The sequence below is a fragment of the Neoarius graeffei genome, chromosome 4 (assembly GCF_027579695.1).
Source record: "Neoarius graeffei isolate fNeoGra1 chromosome 4, fNeoGra1.pri, whole genome shotgun sequence".
Lineage (NCBI taxonomy): Eukaryota > Metazoa > Chordata > Actinopteri > Siluriformes > Ariidae > Neoarius > Neoarius graeffei.
In genome coordinates, this window is record NC_083572.1 from 89,245,684 (window position 1) to 89,263,278 (window position 17,595).

At 38.6% G+C, this 17,595-nt stretch overlaps 1 protein-coding gene across 1 annotated transcript in view; it reads right to left on the reverse strand.

Annotated features, from left to right (window-relative positions):
• Nucleotides 1–17,595, reverse strand: part of adcyap1r1b (adenylate cyclase activating polypeptide 1b (pituitary) receptor type I) — an 86,228-nt gene that overhangs the window by 35,080 nt on the left and 33,553 nt on the right. The window contains exon 3 of the mRNA XM_060919968.1: nt 8,772–8,868. Within this exon, the coding sequence (XP_060775951.1) occupies nt 8,772–8,868 (97 nt within the window). The remainder of the gene's footprint in view (nt 1–8,771; nt 8,869–17,595) is intronic.

The following is a 17,595-nucleotide window of genomic DNA, read 5'->3' on the forward strand; positions in this document are numbered from 1 at the left end:
AGAATGGCCCAGTCAAAGTCCAGACCTAAATCCCATTGAGCATCTGTGGCAAGACTTGAAAATTGCTGTTCACAGACGCTCTCCATCCAATCTGGCTGAGCTTGAGCTATTTTGCAAAGAAGAATGGGCAAAAATTTCAGTGTCTAGATGTGCAAAGCTGGTAGAGACATACCACAAAAGACTTGCAGCTGTAATTGCAGCAAAAGGTGGCTCTACAAAGTATTGACGCGGGGGGCTGAATACTAATGCACACCACATTTTTCAGATTTTTATTTGTTTAAAATTTTGAAGACCATTTATCATTTTCATTTCACTTCACAATTATGTGCTACTCTGTGTTGGTCTATCACATAAAATCTCAATTAAAAACTTTTAAGTTCGTGGTTGTAAGGTGGGAAAATGTGAAAAAGTTCAAGGGGTATGAATACTTTTTCAAGGCACTGTAAATGCATTGGCAGCTGAATTTCTCATTTACATCTATCAAACCTTCAGTATATTTCCATTCAGATAGAAAGTGTATCTGAGAAAGAGTGACGTGTCAATCAACAGCTGTCATATCTGGTTTTCCGATTTAATTATACAGTCAATATCTCATGGACCCCTCAGTGTCTGTGAATGACACCATATTATTTCCTTTCCCCTATATGGCTAATAGTTTCTCCGAGTTTATGCTGCTGAGCACATGACTTACATTTCAGCCGAGGCAGGAAGTAGCCAGTATTTATACAACCAATAATGTAAACATCAAAACCCCAACATAAAGTGACATGTAACTGACATTAGCCTCCTAATGATCTGTGCCTGTAAAGCATCATATTATCTGGGACTTTATCCACCATCTATTAATTGGCATCAATATAACAACTTTGCATTGCTCTGTATACAGAAAACCATTTTATGAATTAGTACAACAGAGTGGTGCAATGGTTAGCTCTCTTGCCTCACAGCAAAGAAGGTTCTGGGTTCAAACCTCATGGCTGAATGGGGACTTTCTGTATGGAGTTTGCATCTTCTCCTTGTGTCTGTTTGGGTTTCTTCTTAGTGCTTTGGTTTCCTCTCACAGTCCAAAGGCATGCAGATTTGGTCAACTGGCTACTCTAAATTGCCCATACTGTAGGTATGAATGCGAGTGTGAAAGGTTGTTCATCTCTGTGTTAGCACTGTGATAGATTGGTGACCTGCCCAGGGTGTACCCCGCCTTTCGCCCGTAGTCAGCTGGGATAGGCTCCAGCTTGCCTGTGACCCTGTAGGACAGGATAAAGCAGCTAGAGATAATGAGATGAGATGAGATAAGATGAGATGAGATGAGACAACAGAGTGGTGCAATGGTTAGCTCTCTTGCCTCACAGCAAAGAAGGTTCTGAGTTCAAACCTCATGGCTGAATGGGGACTTTCTGTATGGAGTTTGCATCTTCTCCTTGTGTCTGTTTGGGTTTCTTCTTAGTGCTTTGGTTTCCTCTCACAGTCCAAAGGCATGCAGATTTGGTCAACTGGCTACTCTAAATTGCCCATACTGTAGGTATGAATGTGAGTGTGAAAGGTTGTTCATCTCTGTGTTAGCACTGTGATAGATTGGTGACCTGCCCAGGGTGAACCCCGCCTCTCGCCCAAAGTCAGCTGGGATTGGCTCCAGCTTCCCCCATTGCCCTGAAGGATAAGCGATATGGATGAATATTAAACAAAGCAAAAAAAGCATTGTTTGTATTCCAACTGAGTTCTACAAAGATGTGCATTGAGGAGTTACATGTGACATGCAGTTCCTGGAAGCTATGGGAACATTTATTCAGTCCCAAATGCCATTAACTCTGATTTTGCAAATCCTGTCTTCTCTCTACAAAGCTGTGCTAATTACAGAAGGCACAAATGTGGCTAGCAGCAAAGTGCAAAGTGCATCTTTGCATTGCAGACTCTCACAGAATTTTGATTACACCATTATCATGTTCTAATCGTACAAATGTGCATTATATTCCTTTCTTTGGAAAACACTTACACAAGTAAACACCAGCTTTCCTCTACCTCGTCTCTACTATACAGTAGGCACATCAGACTCTCGCTGGCTGTGCTGTGAAAATTCTGCATCTCTGCTTTCCAAAGAAATGTATCTGGTTAAGCTCTGTTCAATACTTTGGGAGTAACAGCAGGTTGACGTTGGTACAGCAAAGTAAAAACTCTGCTCACATGATGTTCGGAAACTGCCAGTGCTTTTTGAGTCATGGGAAAGTGGTCAGGCTCTCTCTCTTCTAATCGGTTTCCGACTGGATTACTCATGAATATCAACTTTTATAGGGATGTTCTCTCACTCTCACTGCTTCTGATGAAGTATTCAGCAAAATTTTCCGTCAGCTAGTTTTGATGTTATGATTCACGGGAGATTTTGAAGTGAGTTTTCATAGCTTTACCTACTTATTTTTTCAAATCAAACTGACTTATGTAAATAAATAACTATTTTAGAGTATAACTGGAGTTGTTTTGATGAAAAATATTGAGGTTTCAGTGGTCGGGATGATATTTTAAAAAACCGGAAGTCAGAAACGCAAGTGCCAATTTCAGTTCAATTAATGTGACTTATTTATTGGATGTGGCTCACATAGTTTTTTCAAGATTCGCCTTGAAATCTGTGAATATTATCATTTATATTCTTTCATATAAACACCAGTAGACCCTACTTTTGAGAAATACAAAGGCCTACAGAGCACAAAGAGCGTATTAGAAATAATCTTTTATTACTTTTTTATTGAGTGTGCCGATTTAACATTTTTCTCTAATTAGCATAATTAATCTAATTAAATACGAATTTGCATAATTTGTTTTTACTAATTTTTCAAACTTTGTATTAAGTATACAACCATCTATGTGCCTGCTAATTTCCATGTAAATATATTGAAAAATAGAAAAGTTATGAAGAAAAAACATTTGATCTCATTGGTTAATGAGGCCCATTTTGGACCATGTGATCCTCAGACAGAATATTACGGCAGTTTTCTAAAAATTAAGCTGTTTTTTCAATCTTTGATTTATAATATCTCAAGAATGGATAAACATGCTTTTTACAGAATTAAAATATGTTGTTCTTCATTCATTTCTGAATTCAGTAACATCCATTTCAACCAATTTGGATTGAATTTGAATTTTCACCTGATACGGTATGCCTATCTATAGTTAATAGCCACTGACTGTATTTATTAAGGATGCCACCAAAACTAAAAAGTGAGCCTCATGAGGAAAATGTTTGATCTAGTTTGTTTTCAAAGTAATCCCTTCGTTGCTAAAATATCTGCTCTAAACACTAGACTCAGCTACACAGCTACAGTATACCGTATAGAGCACTAATGACTATATTCTTATCAATGTGGGGGTTTTAACTCTAAGTTTTCCAATTGAGAGTACGCTGTGCACATTTTGGCTGCCGCTTCTCACCGGAGATTTTTCTTTTTCTTTGCTTTCTTTGTTTGTATGTTTTGATGTTTGTTCTCTGTTTTAGTGTTTTGCCGATTTTTACTTTTTGTCCACCGGTTGTGGCGTCGCTCCAGACCCAGTCTTGAGCGTCGGTTTCCCCAGGACTTTATCTCCCTGCTCGCTATGGACTGCAGTGTGCTTGTTGCTTTCATCAACATCGGGGTTGCCCAGCGCTCTGTGTTCATGGCATGGTGTTCCCAGCACTGTTGCCTGGTGACTTCGCGGTGGCTGTGTAGACAGTGTAGGACATACCTGTGTGCACCTTTCGGTGGGACTGTGAGCAGCTACGTCACAAGAGTTACATCCTGACAACTTTTGGAAGAATTTTTTTTTCCTGTTTGTTTTTGTAACCATAAGGCGACCTTGGGTGTGAGAAAAGTTAAAGCCCTTCCCGTGCTAGAATCTGGTCTTCCCAGGCAGTACTAACTAGGCCCTTAAGGCACATTGGGCAGTGCCGATCTCCACTTCTCTAGCCCTCGGCCTCTTGCCTATTATACAGCTAGGGTTACAGTGGGGGGCTAGTCTTCTAGTAACCACGAGAGCTTGACTCCCCACTCGCACCTGTATCGCAGCATGCCTTGCCAGACGGCAGTAGGTACCATTTTTATGATGGTCTTTGGCATAACCTGACCACAAGTAGAACTTGCGATCTCCTGATTGAGAGGCAGACACACTAACCACTAGGCCAGCTCACGGTTAGGTGTGAGAAAGGCGCTATATAAATTAAGCTTATTATTATGTAAAGACTGTAACTTCCAGAGCATTTTGTTAAACTGTTAATGACAAATGATAACTGTTTTTGAAACTGCAGTCTTACAAGTGATTAGGGTCAGAAAGATTTTATTAAATTAGATTTTACACATCACTTTTGCAATCGGGAGTGGAAAACATGCTTTGCATTCAGCAGGATTATCCTCTACTGTGGCTCAGCTATTACATACTAGAGGGCTGTTCTAAATATACTTCCTTCCTTCCTTCCTGTTCCCACTTGGTAATGAATGCAGTATAATGTGATTTGGTAATTGTAATCTGCTAAGTGTTTAAAACTGAATTAAGAAATCTACCCATAGCAAAAAAAAATTTTAAAAAGTGATCTACATTGTAGTTGAGACCAAAGGTTTACACACACCTAGGTTATACGTCCACAATCAATTTTTCATGACTCCATAAAAAAATCTAAAAAGAGATCAGGTTAGCATGCATCTGTGGTAGTACATACAGTACCAGTCAAAAGTTTGGACACACTGACTCATTCATAGTAATGAGTAAATATGTCCAAACCTTTGACTGGTACTGTACAATTTGTTAGTATTTAATGGTATTGCCTTTAAATTGTTTAGCTTGAATCAAAAGCTTTGGGTAGCTTTCCACATGCTTCTTACAATACTTCGCTGGATTTTTCTTTTTTCTTTCCTGTTGATTCAGGTCAGGGCTTTGTGATGACTTTGTTACACTTTGTTACAGCTTTGGAGGTATTCTTAGGATCACTGTCCTGCAGGAAGACCCAGCTGCAACCACGCTTTACATTTGTGGCTGATATCTTGAGGTGTTGCATCAGTATTTCTGGATAAGCCTCCTTCCTTTCCTCATGATGATATTTATTTTCTAAAGAACAACAGTCCCTTTTCCAGCAAAACATTCTCACAACATGATGCTGCCACCCCCATGCTTCACACTTAGGATGGTGTTATTCAGATTAAAATCTCACCCTTTTTCCTCCACATACAGCACTGATCATCATGGCCAAACTGTGCCATCTTTGTTTCATCTGATCAGAGGACACTTCTCCAAAACTCTGGTCATTACCTGCAAATGTCAGTCTGTATTTTTTAAGGACTTTTTCTTCGCACAACAACCTTTCAGGCCATGCTGATGTAGGATTCTCTTAATGGTGGATGGATACTTCTAACTCATTCATCAGTTCTTTTGCTGTTGGCTTCAACTGTATCTCTATATGTTCTCCTAGACAACAATTAGATGAACTGAAAAGAAAAAAAGATTTCTGCTTCAGTCTCCTGTCATCTCATACTTTTCCTCTTGAGTTTCAGTACAGATATCAGTCATATATTCTGCTCAGATCTACCAAAATTACTACATTACACTATAGGCATTTAGCAGACACTCTTATCCAGAAGGATGTACAACATGCCCAGAGCAACCTGGGGGTTAGGTGCCTTGCTCAAGGGCACTTCAGCCATTCCTGCTGGTCCATGGAATTGAACTAGTGATCTTTTAGGCCCAAAGCTGCTTCTCTAACCATTGGGCCATGGCTCCTCCATATTAAATAAATCAATTTCACTCAAATATACAACTTGATATTTATAAGAGCTAAGTGCGAAGAGAAGTACACTAGGTGCTAATATAGTTACCTCCAGTAAACAAACTGAGGCAAAAACATAACCTCCTTCAACTTTGTTGGAGGAGATTATGTGTTCACCTCTGCTTGTTTTTTGTTTGTTTGTTTGTTTGTTCCCAACGTAACTCAAAAAGTAGCAAACGGATTTTGATGAAATTCTGAGGAACGATGTGCCACGGTCCAAGGAACCATGATTAGATTTTAATGCAAATCCATACATTTATGTAAACATAGGAAACATAGTAAATATCTGGATATTCAAATGCGTGGCTTGGCGGAGGTGTGAACTCTACTGAGTGTCCTTCTAGTTTTAGATGTAGTAATAAGGGTATCAGAAATATTTGACTATAATAAATATATGCATCTACCTATTTATTGTCGAGCTTAAATTATGTTTTTATGTGAGTGTTAAACCAGTATTAGAGTGTGTTCAGAATACATTTTTATCAAACATTTTAAATTGTGTTTATAGAAACTCAAATATTGTTCTAACTTGATTTCACTGTGGAGCACTTTTGCCAATAAAAGAATTACTGGATAAACTAATCCATGGGAAGATAGATGGGAAAATGGTTGTTTTTGCACCAATTCACAACTTCCCATCTCGGAAGAAAGTTGCAGTGGAAAAATGTATGACTCATGATCAGAAGAGCACATGTTTGGATGATGATGATGCTGAGCATGGCATTTCTCTCTGATTTGATTCCTTTGACCTAAGAAAATCCAATTTATGAGGGTACATATGTAAATGAAACACATACGAGAATCACGATAAAATCATGTGAGATATAACAGAAAACTTTAATCAAAGACATGTTCCTCGGGTAGTACTCCAGGTTATAGCTGCACAATAAATTAATTTTCACTATCACACACTCGAAGCAGCAAATGATGGCACTACAATTTGAATATTAAGATTTTTTAAAGGTGCCCTTCCACCAAAAACGTTTAATACTGGCTCTTTTTGAAATACCATAGTTCACTCCGAGTTGCATATGCATGCTGCATGTGAAAATGTAATTCTACCCCATTCCCTGTATTAGCTTATGAAAGAAAATAGTCGGAAAAACGAAACTGTAAATTAGTATTCATGGCCTCGCCCACCTTGGCTTGCGACCGCCCACGGGAAGGAAGTTCGGATTTAAGCGCGAGGAGAGATAGCAGAGCCCATCTCGTCAGTAGCTAACGAAGAGGACCTAACAGCAAGTTGAAAACATGTCTGAACAAGTTCGTGCCTGTGTTATTTGTGGCAGTAACACATCAACGTTGCATTTCTTGCCCAAGATAGAAGAGGTGAAGAATAAATGGTTGGAATTTATCTTTGGAACACCACCAGTGAAGTACAATGCAGCGTTAGTACTGTGTTCTGATCATTTCAACCACAGTGACTTTTCAAACTTCAGTGCCTTCAGTAGTGGTTTTGCTTCGAGGTTGTATTTAATCCCTGGATCTGTGCCGTCAAGACGATCGACCACCAGTTCACAAGCTGGAAGTAAAACATGAACTTTTTGTTCGAAGGTTTTTGTTACAAAATAGCATGTTCATATTCTCCACGTTAGCATGCATGACATGGTCACAAGCTAGGCAGGGATGAGAGTTTTCCGCTTTTTCTGAGTAAAAAACGACCTTTTTATATTATGCCAAATCTGTTGAGAATTTTTTTTATTATTAATTTCGGGGGGTTGGGGTATGTTCCTTCATGCTGTTCAAACTTTATTAACTCCAACGATGTTTACACATTATTTGTAAGTCGCCATCTTTAGTCTCGTTTAAATCTCGTTGAATGTGATGTAAAATTCATGTTATCTACATTGTTATTGGTCAAAACATCGACGTCGAGACCATAATAGCCAATCAAAACATTTTTTACAAAGACACCCGCATTCTTTTTTTAAGTCACGCGTTCATTTTATTCGTTTGTTTGTTCAGTAAAAACCCAAACATTTGTTGAATTTTTCCTCGTGTCGCACCTCAATGACTTCAGTGCGCGGTATTTTTCCCTTCGCGGTTTGTTCCTTCTCTCTCGCCGTAGTAAGACACCCACATCCGCTTGCTCTGACTCACTGGAGGTAGCGTCACAGTGCTGTTAGCCAATCAGAGGTAACACGTTTACATGTCATGAATATTAATGAGTAAGAGCTGAAATCCTGTCGTTCTCCCGCCACCCACTCCTCCAGCAAACTAGAACAGCATGAAACAGGAGAACCACAGCATTTTTTTCACCAAAACCGGCTCACAGGGCATTCATTCATACTAGAGACCACCGCACAATTAATGAAAAAACGATGCAAGGAGACCTTTAAGATTAAGATTTAGAATATCAAGAACTCTAACATACACTTAAGCAATATCCTTTAATTAATATTCACTCTATTTAACAGTTATTCCATGAAATCGAGTCGTACATGAGCTGATAGCCGATGAGGCGCATAGCACCGAGTTGGCTATAAGCCATGTACGATGAGATTGAGTGGAATAACTGTTTTATTCTATCCACATTCACTGGATTTTGAGAAACAGAGCATTTTTATTTTTTGCAAATTTGATAAATAAAAACTTTATACAAAACGTCCGACAAAATCATTTCCACGTAGAATGTAAACAAACCGGCGAAATGACAGTAGCAATTTGTGAAAAATACGACAATAATTCTTGAAAAATAAAAAAGATACGTTCTTACTATCAAATACTTTTCATTCCATTTTTTTTTTTTTGTATTTTGGGGGGTTTTGTATTCAAGTAGAGTTTTTATTTCATCCTCGGTTGGTTCAGCAACACGTTCCGCCATTTTATTTTTCTCTACTCACAGTATATGAGCTGATAGCCTAGTAGTAGAGTAGCCAATCAGAGCATGCGATTGCTCATATCCAGTGAATGTGGATAGAATAATATACAGTTATACTGTAGATATTCAAACATACCTACCCCACAATAATACACACACACACACACTACTTACCATTTTCAGGGTCACTGACAGGGTCATCCAAGGCCATCCTCTCCATACATTTTTCTTTTTCAAGTTGGATGACACAGCCTGGGTGCATGCTTAAAATCTGCAAGACAAAACAATTGGTACAGTAATGAAATTTTGACTTGATTTATATGTTAACATCCAGTATGATTGTGGCATCTAACAGTTAATGATGATGATGATGATGAAAACAAAATTGGCATTACATTATTATCATGTTTGCCCACATCTCAGTGTGAGTGCTGCTTGCTTTTTTATTCAGTAGCTTTGTTCAGTCTTGCCTCTGCCTTCATTTTATCATTGGTTTATTACCTGAATGTGTTCAGTTGTTCTGTGCTTCGGTTTGATTAGTTTGTCTATTAGTACCTTCATGTTCCTTTTTCTCACAATGAAGACTTTCTGACAGCTATCAGCTATATACTAGGGCAGCTCAAACAATTAGAATATCATGAAAAGTTCAATATTTTCCATCAATTATTTTATTATTATATTATAATATACATAGAGATGGTATGGGCACATCCTGAGAAGAGATGCAGAGCATGTGGGAAGGAGAATGTTGAGGATGGAGCTGCCAGGCAAACGAAAATGAGGAAGGCCAAAGAGGAGATACATGGATGTGGTGAGAGAGGACATGAAAGTGGCAGGTGTGGTAGAGAAGAATGAATAAGACAGGTAGTAATGGAGACGAAAGATCCGCTGTGGCGATCCCTAATCAGGAGCAGCCAAAAGAAGAAGAAGATATTATAATATACATAATATAATAATTATTCAATATATTATGAAATGTTTTCTTGACTCATTACACATAAACTAAAATGTTTCAAGCATTTTTCTATTTTAATTTTGATAATTATGGCCTACAGTGCAAAAAAATAAAATAAACTCAAAATATGAGTATTTCATTTCAAGTTTGAGTAAAACAACATAAATACCATCTATCTCTAGGTCTAGCTCAGTACATGCAATCACAGTCGTGGGGAAGACTGCTGACTTGACAGCTGTCCAGAAGCCAAATCACTGACACCCTCCACAAGGAGAGAAAGCCACAGAAGTTCATTGCTGAAAAGGCTGGCTAGAAAAGGTGCACAAGCAACGGGGATGACTGCAGCCTTGAGAGGATTGTCAAGCAAAGTCAATTTAAGGACTTGGGAGTGCCTCACAAGGAGTGGACTGAGGCTGGTGTCAGCAGATGTCTTCAGGAAAGGGGCTACAACTGTCGCAATCCTAATATCAAGTCACTCCTGAACCAGAGACAATGTCAGAAGTGTCTTACCTGGGCTAAAGAGAGAAAGAACTGGACTGCTGCTCAGTGGTCCAAAGTTATTTTTTCAGATGAAAGTAAATTTTGCATTTCATTTGGAAATCAAGGTCCTCAAGTCTGGAGGAAGAGTGGAGAGGCACAGAATCCAAGGTGTTTGAAGTCCAGTGTGAAGTTTCTATCGTCTGTGATGATTTGGGGTGCCATACATTGGTTGGTCCACTGTATTTTATCAAGTCCAAAGTCAACGCAGCTGTCTACCAGGAGATTTTAGAGCACTTCTTGCTTCCATCTGCTGACAAGCTTTATGGAGATGCTAATTTCCTTTTCCAGCAGGACTGAGCACCTGCCCACAGTGCCAAAACTACTACCAAATTGTTTGCTGACCATGATATTACTGTACTTGATTGGCCAGCCAACCTACCGGACCTGAACCCCAGAAAGAATCTATGGGGTATTGTCAAGAGGAAGATGAGAAACACTTGACCCAAAAATACAGATGAGCTGAAGGTCACTATCAAAGCAACAGGCTTCAATAACACCTCAGCAGTGCCACAGGCTGATCGTCTCCATGCTGCTCCACATTGATGCAGTAAATCATGGTAAAGGAGCCCCAACCACGTACTGAGTGTATAAATGAACATATTTTTCAGAAGTTGATCTTAGGAAATATTCTAATAATTTGAGATTCTGGATTTCTGATTTAAGCCATAATCATCAAAATTAAAACAAAAAGGCTTGAAATATTTCACTTTTACTTGTTATGAATACAGAATATATGAAAGTTTACCTTCTTGAATTAAATTATGAAAAAAAAAACTTTTTCATGATATTCTAATTGTTTGACATGCACTAGTAGTGACATATAAGGTATGTGTTTCTAAGCATTATTTTCCCATGTAAGTTGTTGTACTTCCAGATTTTGACCCTTGTCTGTTTTCCCAATTTCTGAATATGGATTATCCTAGTTTTATGTTGACTACCTATTGATTTTTGGATTGCCCAGACTAAATTTCACACTGATTTTAAACACTTATGCCCTCCTTTCATGTAACACACACAATTACAGTAATAATCATTATAGACCTGGATAGATTGAGAAGATGTAATGATATAGTGCCAGACCTTCCTATATGCAAACGACACAAGCTGCAACCCCCACCCCTCATGTCTATAAGAGCATCATGTTAGTCATTGTTTCACTTGTTATACACCTAACAAATTTCTACATCGCATAATAGCTATGTGCTACAAATTGTGATTGTGTAATCATATGAAATTATAGACACATTTTATTATAGAAACTAGTGTCTATCACAGATCAACAGACAGAACAGGGTCTGTGCATCACTATTTGCCAAGTGCAGATAAATAAAAGAAAAAATTACTACAGTGAAGTAGACCAAAATACAGTTACGATACAGCTACATGTTGTCTTCATGTATACACATGTATAGATACAGTATGTTGTCTACCAGTGTTTTAAGTTTTGCTTGCTGCTTTCTTTTTCAAGAAAAAAGAAAAGAAAGCACACAATTGAAAGTTGCTACAAACAATGACTTTCTGCTGGTATTGGTGTTTTGAAGACATGCACACACATCTGTCCATCTCTGGGACATAGCTCGAAATACTCTCTGGGACATAGCTCGTGTTTGTCAGTTATATGGAAAGGCATGCTTTTCTGAACCTTCAAATGTTTTTATTCAGTTTATAACCTGTAGTGCAGGATTATGATCAGCCCAATGTCCACTCAAAATCAGACCAATGTCCACTCCAATTCAGACTGATATCCACTCAAAATCAAACCAATTACCACACCAATTCAGACCAATTTCCATTCAAAACCAGCCCAATGTCCACTCAAAATCAGACCAATATCCATTCACAACCAGCCCAATGTCCACTCAAAATCAGACCAATGTCCACTGAAAGCCAAACCAATGTCCACACCAATTCAGACCAATGTCCATTCACAACCAGACCAATGTCCATTCACAACCAGACCAATGTTCACTCAAAACCAGACCAATGTCCACTCCAATTCAGACTGATATCCACTCAAAATCAAACCAATGACCACACCAATTGAGACCAATTTCCATTCAAAACCAGAGTAATGTCCACTCAAAATCAGACCAATGTCCACACCAGTTCAGTCCAATGTCCACTCAAAACCAGACCGATGTCCACTCAAAACCAGACCAATGTCCACACCAATTCAGACCAATGGGCATTCAAAACCAGTTCAATATCCACTCAAAACCAACCCAAGGTCCACTCAAAACTAGACCAATCTCCTCTCAAACTCAGACCAATGTCCACTCAAAACCAGAGCAATGTCCACTCTAAATCAGACTGTTGTCCACTCTATATTAGTTCAATATCTGATCAAAATCAGAGCAATGTCCACTCAAAACCAGACCAATGTCTCCACCAATTCAGACCAATGTCAACTCAAAATCAAACTATACCAAAGGTCACTCAAAGTCAGCCTAATGTCCACTCAAAATCAAGACACATTCAATGCATGAAGTAATGCAAATATAAGTAAAGAGTTTCAGTTAATGTTCACATCAAACATCAGAACTGAGGAAAAAATTATTTGATTGCTGCAAGGCTGCTGGTGCCAGACAGACTGGATTGAGTATTTCAGAAACTGCTGATCTCCTGGAATGTTCACACAACAATCTCTCAAGTTTATCCAGAACTGTGTGGAAATAAATAAATAACATCTGGTGAGCAGTTTTGCAAGCCTTGTTGATGAGAGATGTTGGAGTTTAAACAACCACATTTTACACTCATGTTGAACAGAAAAACTTCTCAGAATGCACAACATGCTTCACTACATATTTATCCTGATTATCACCCAACAAACATATGAAACAGATTATTTACTTTTCATTACATTTAATCAAAAACACCAAGTCAGATATCAGGGTTGTGGAACATTGACATAATTACTTTAAATCATGCAAAACATCCAGCCTGCATCCCATATACAAAATATGGCAATGCTTTTTATTTATTTATTTATTTATTTATTTAAGTCAATTGATCTGACTGTCAGTCCTTCTTTGGGGCTGTAAATAAAGTGACGAAAGTGGGGCTATAATTCAAGCTAAGTTACGACTGTGAGTCTCTTTCACATTGTTCCTTTTCAATATTGGACAGTAGATTTATTGTAATTTTACTAACTTGCGTATAATCTACTTAGGCAATCTATCGTGTTTAATTCACACTACGTGTGGTGAAGTGTGGTGCTGTAACACCATTTACAGTGAAAGGACCTAATTAAGATATTTAGATTTCTATATTGTCTATACCTTTTATCTAAATGTTCTGCAACTGCCACATGAACAAGGGAGATTAATGAGTTGAATGGAAAATAAAGATTTGTGTAATATAAGTGCTGTCTTTGCACTTTTTATATCAATCATTCATTCATCTTGAATGACACACTTATTACTCAAGATGGTTGCAGTGGATCCAGAGCCTACCCCAGGATCATCCTTGAGTAATGGAGCATGTTTTTGTATTTGAATAGAAAGGTGCACTATGGAGATACTGATTGCAAGATTGGTTTAACCTTGACTGCTTGGAGCACTCAGTCAAGCAGAACTGTGTTGGCTCCTGGTCAGTTTACATTTGGCCCATCAGTTGCCAGCACTCCCTGGATGCCAGGACCTTGTTTGGTGCCAATCTGTGCGTGACGTAAATATGCCTTTGGACATTTGTTTCTCAGAATAGGAGCAGAAGGAGAATGAATGGATATTCATGTAAACAATGACAGAGCTATGCTCCATGTGTTGAAGAGGATAGTTTATACATGAGAGTAGAGATCATGCTGAACTAGGCATATGTTGCCAGAAGCAAAACATCTGAAATGTGTGATCAAGAGAGCTGTAATTTGTAACATTGCTCAACATAAAATGCAGAATGTTTTGACAGCCTAGAGTATCTCTCTCTGTCTTTAGGGCTATTATTCTCTGTAGCCCATGTATTACTATTCTTTCCAACTCTACAGATGGTTTGTCCTTCTTTGTCATTAGACTTTGAATCTGAAATAAGATTTCACAACACAAGAGTCAAGCATGATGTGTCACTGTCTTTTATATATATATATACAGTTAGGTCCATAAATATTTGGACAGAGACAACATTTTTCTAATTTTGGTTCTGTACATTACCACAAAACAATTCAGGTGCAGTTGAAGTTCAGACTTTCAGCTTTAATTCAGTGGGTTGAACAAAATGATTGCATAAAAATGTGAGGAACTAAAGCATTTTTTAAACACAATCCCTTCATTTCAGGGGCTCAAAAGTAATTGGACAAATTAAATAATTGTAAATAAAATGTTTATTTCTAACACTTGGTTGAAAACCCTTTGCTGGCAATGACTGCCTGAAGTCTTGAACTCATGGACATCACCAGATGCTGTGTTTCCTCCTTTTTAATGCTCTGCCAGGCCTTTACTGCAGCGGTTTTCAGTTGCTGTTTGTTTGTAGGCCTTTCTGTCTGAAGTTTAGTCTTTAACAAGTGAAATGCATGCTCAATTGGGTTGAGATCAGGTGACTGACTTGGCCATTCAAGAATATTCCACTTCTTTGCTTTTATAAACTCCTGGGTTGCTTTGGCTTTATGTTTTAGGTCATTGTCCATCTGTATTATGAAACGCCAACCAATCAGTTTGGCTGCATTTGGCTGGATTTGAGCACACAGTATGTATCTGAATACCTCAGAATTCATCCGGCTGCTTCTGTCTTGTGTCACATCATCAATATACACTATAGTGACCCAGTGCCACTGGCAGCCATGCATGCCCGAGCCATCACACTGCCTCTGCCGTGTTTTACAGATGATGTGGTATGCTTTGGATCATGAGCTGTACCACACCTTCACCATACTTTTTTCTTTCCATCATTCTGGTAGAGGTTGATCTTGGTTTCATCTGTCCAAAGAATGTTCTTCCAGAACTGTGCTGGCTTTTTTAGATGTTTTTTAGCAAAGTCCAATCTAGCCTTTTAATTCTTGAGGCTTATGAGTGGCTTGCACCATGCAGTGAACCCTCTGTATTTACTTTCATGCAGTCTTCTCTTTATGGTAGATTTGGATATTGATATGCCTACCTCCTGGAGAGTGTTGTTCACTTGGTTGGCTGTTGTGAAGGGGTTTCTCTTCACCATGGAAATTATTCTGCGATCATCCACCACTGTTGTCTTCTGTGGGCGTCCAGGTCTTTTGCATTGATGAGTTCACCAGTGATTTCTTTTTTTCTCAGGATGTACCAAACTGTAGATTTTGCCACTCCTAATATTGTAGCAATTTCTCGGATGGGTTTTTTCTGTTTTCGCAGCTTAAGGATGGCTTGTTTTAGAGGTCTGCGCGGGTTGGATTTTTCAGTCCCGCTCCCACCCGCGCCCGCATTGTGCAGTCATGCTCCCACCCGCGCCCGCAAAGAATTATGATTTTCAGTCCCGCTCCCGCCCGCGCCCACAAAAAAATTATGATTTTCAGTCCCGCTCCTGCCATATTTTGTCCCACTCCCGCCCGCAAATCCCGCATGATGCAGACGTTCGCGTTATTTCTCAGGAAAGTTCTTGTCTTGACACAGCGTGATGGTGCCCCGCCCCCTACTTTGAGTGGATTTGAGCATAAATATCTACAGCTCACGTTCACGTTTGTTATTATTTACCTTGTTTCTGAATTCAGCATGTAGTGTCTCTAATAATAATAATTAGTGCTGTCAAGCGATTAAAATATTTAATCGCGAATCGCACATTTTTATCACATGAGAAACCATTGTAATTCTCTGATCAGCATAAAAAAGTGAATGGGCTTGCTTTGTACCAATGGTGTTTTTTTTTTTTATTGCAAAGTAGAGCTAGCAAGAGGAGTGAACTTCACTCTTCTTCCACTTCACTCAGTGAAGTGATTTACTGCTTGAGTTAGTCTACAACTCAGAGAGACAGGTTACACAGTGACGGTAGGCTTGACATGCTTGATTATAATATAAAGTACACTATTATATTAACTTTAAGTTGTTCGTTGATAAATATTGCATTGAATCTGATCTTTACTGTTTCATCCCACTTAACACATTTCGTACTTTTACACTTTTTCTGCCTGTTGATGCGTCGCGCTGTCCAATCAGAGGCGGCCAAATTTGCATATTACAGGAAGGATTTCTGGGATAGCATTGAGTTTACAGACGCTGTCTTCTTAAAACTGAATAAATATTTAAAAAGAGCCAAATGAGCCAGTCTTTTGAACGGCTCTTTTCAAAGAACGGATCACAAAGATGCGGATCCCATCAAAGAGCCATAAAGCCCATCTCTACTAGTTTCAAAAGCTTATGAAAAACCTACATCATGTCACAGAGCGTTAATCTCGCGATAAAAAAATTATCGCCGTTAAAATTGAGTCAAGTTAACGCGATAATAATGCGACATTTTTTACAGCACTAATAATAATAATAATAATAATAATAATAAAAGACAGGCGAGCACGTAATTCCAAGTGGAAATTTGGTATATTTATTGTTCAGCCATACAAAACATTAGGCTAACCCAGTTTACATTTGTTAAGCATTTCTAACTAGGATATCCTATAGAATACCCTATAAGTATAGCATATATAAATGTTATAACAAAACACAGTCCTAGCCTACAACAACAAAAAATCGACAGTATAGGCTACTGTAGACATTATAGGGCTATGGTTGCACATTTCTAAAACTATTTGGGCTTGAGCCTCCGTGCAAGTGTTAAACTCAATATAACATAGCTGACCTTCTTTGAATATGAATAAGAAAAACGAGAAAATCAAACGCAGGTAAACGAAACAACTAAGCCTATTGCTTAGGATATCGGGTTCTTTGAACAGCTATGGAGAAACAGCAAATTGTTCACTGTTGAGGGCTTCAACATACTGCGCCTTTCCTCCAGTATGCGACCACATATGCTGAACGCGCGCTCGGATGGTGCGCTGGAACCTGGAATGGCCAGTACATGCCGTGCCAGTTTGGCAAGTGTGGGAAAGTCATAGCAGTGATTTTTCCACCACAGCAGGATATCTTTAGATTGGTGTGATTCGGATCCAATGAGTTTCCTTGTTTCACCTGCATGGAGAGCTCCTTTGACCGCATGTTTTCTTCACAGCAAAATCTTCCAAATGCAAGCACCACACCTCAAATCAACTCCAGGCCTTTTATCTGCTTAACTGAGAATGACATAACGAAGGAATTGCCCACACCTGCCCATGAAATAGCCTTTGAGTCAATTGTCCAATTACTTTTGGTCCCTTTAAAAACAGAGTGGCACATGTTAAGGAGCTGAAACTCCTAAACCCTTCATCCAATTTTAATGTGGATACCCTCAAATGAAAGCTGAAAGTCTGGACTTTATGTCCATGTCCATTATATAACTATAACCTGAATATGTTTCAGTAAACAGGTAAAAAATCAAAATTTGTGTCAGTGTCCAAATATATATGGACCTAACTGTATGTGTGTGTATATATATATATATATATATATATATATATATATA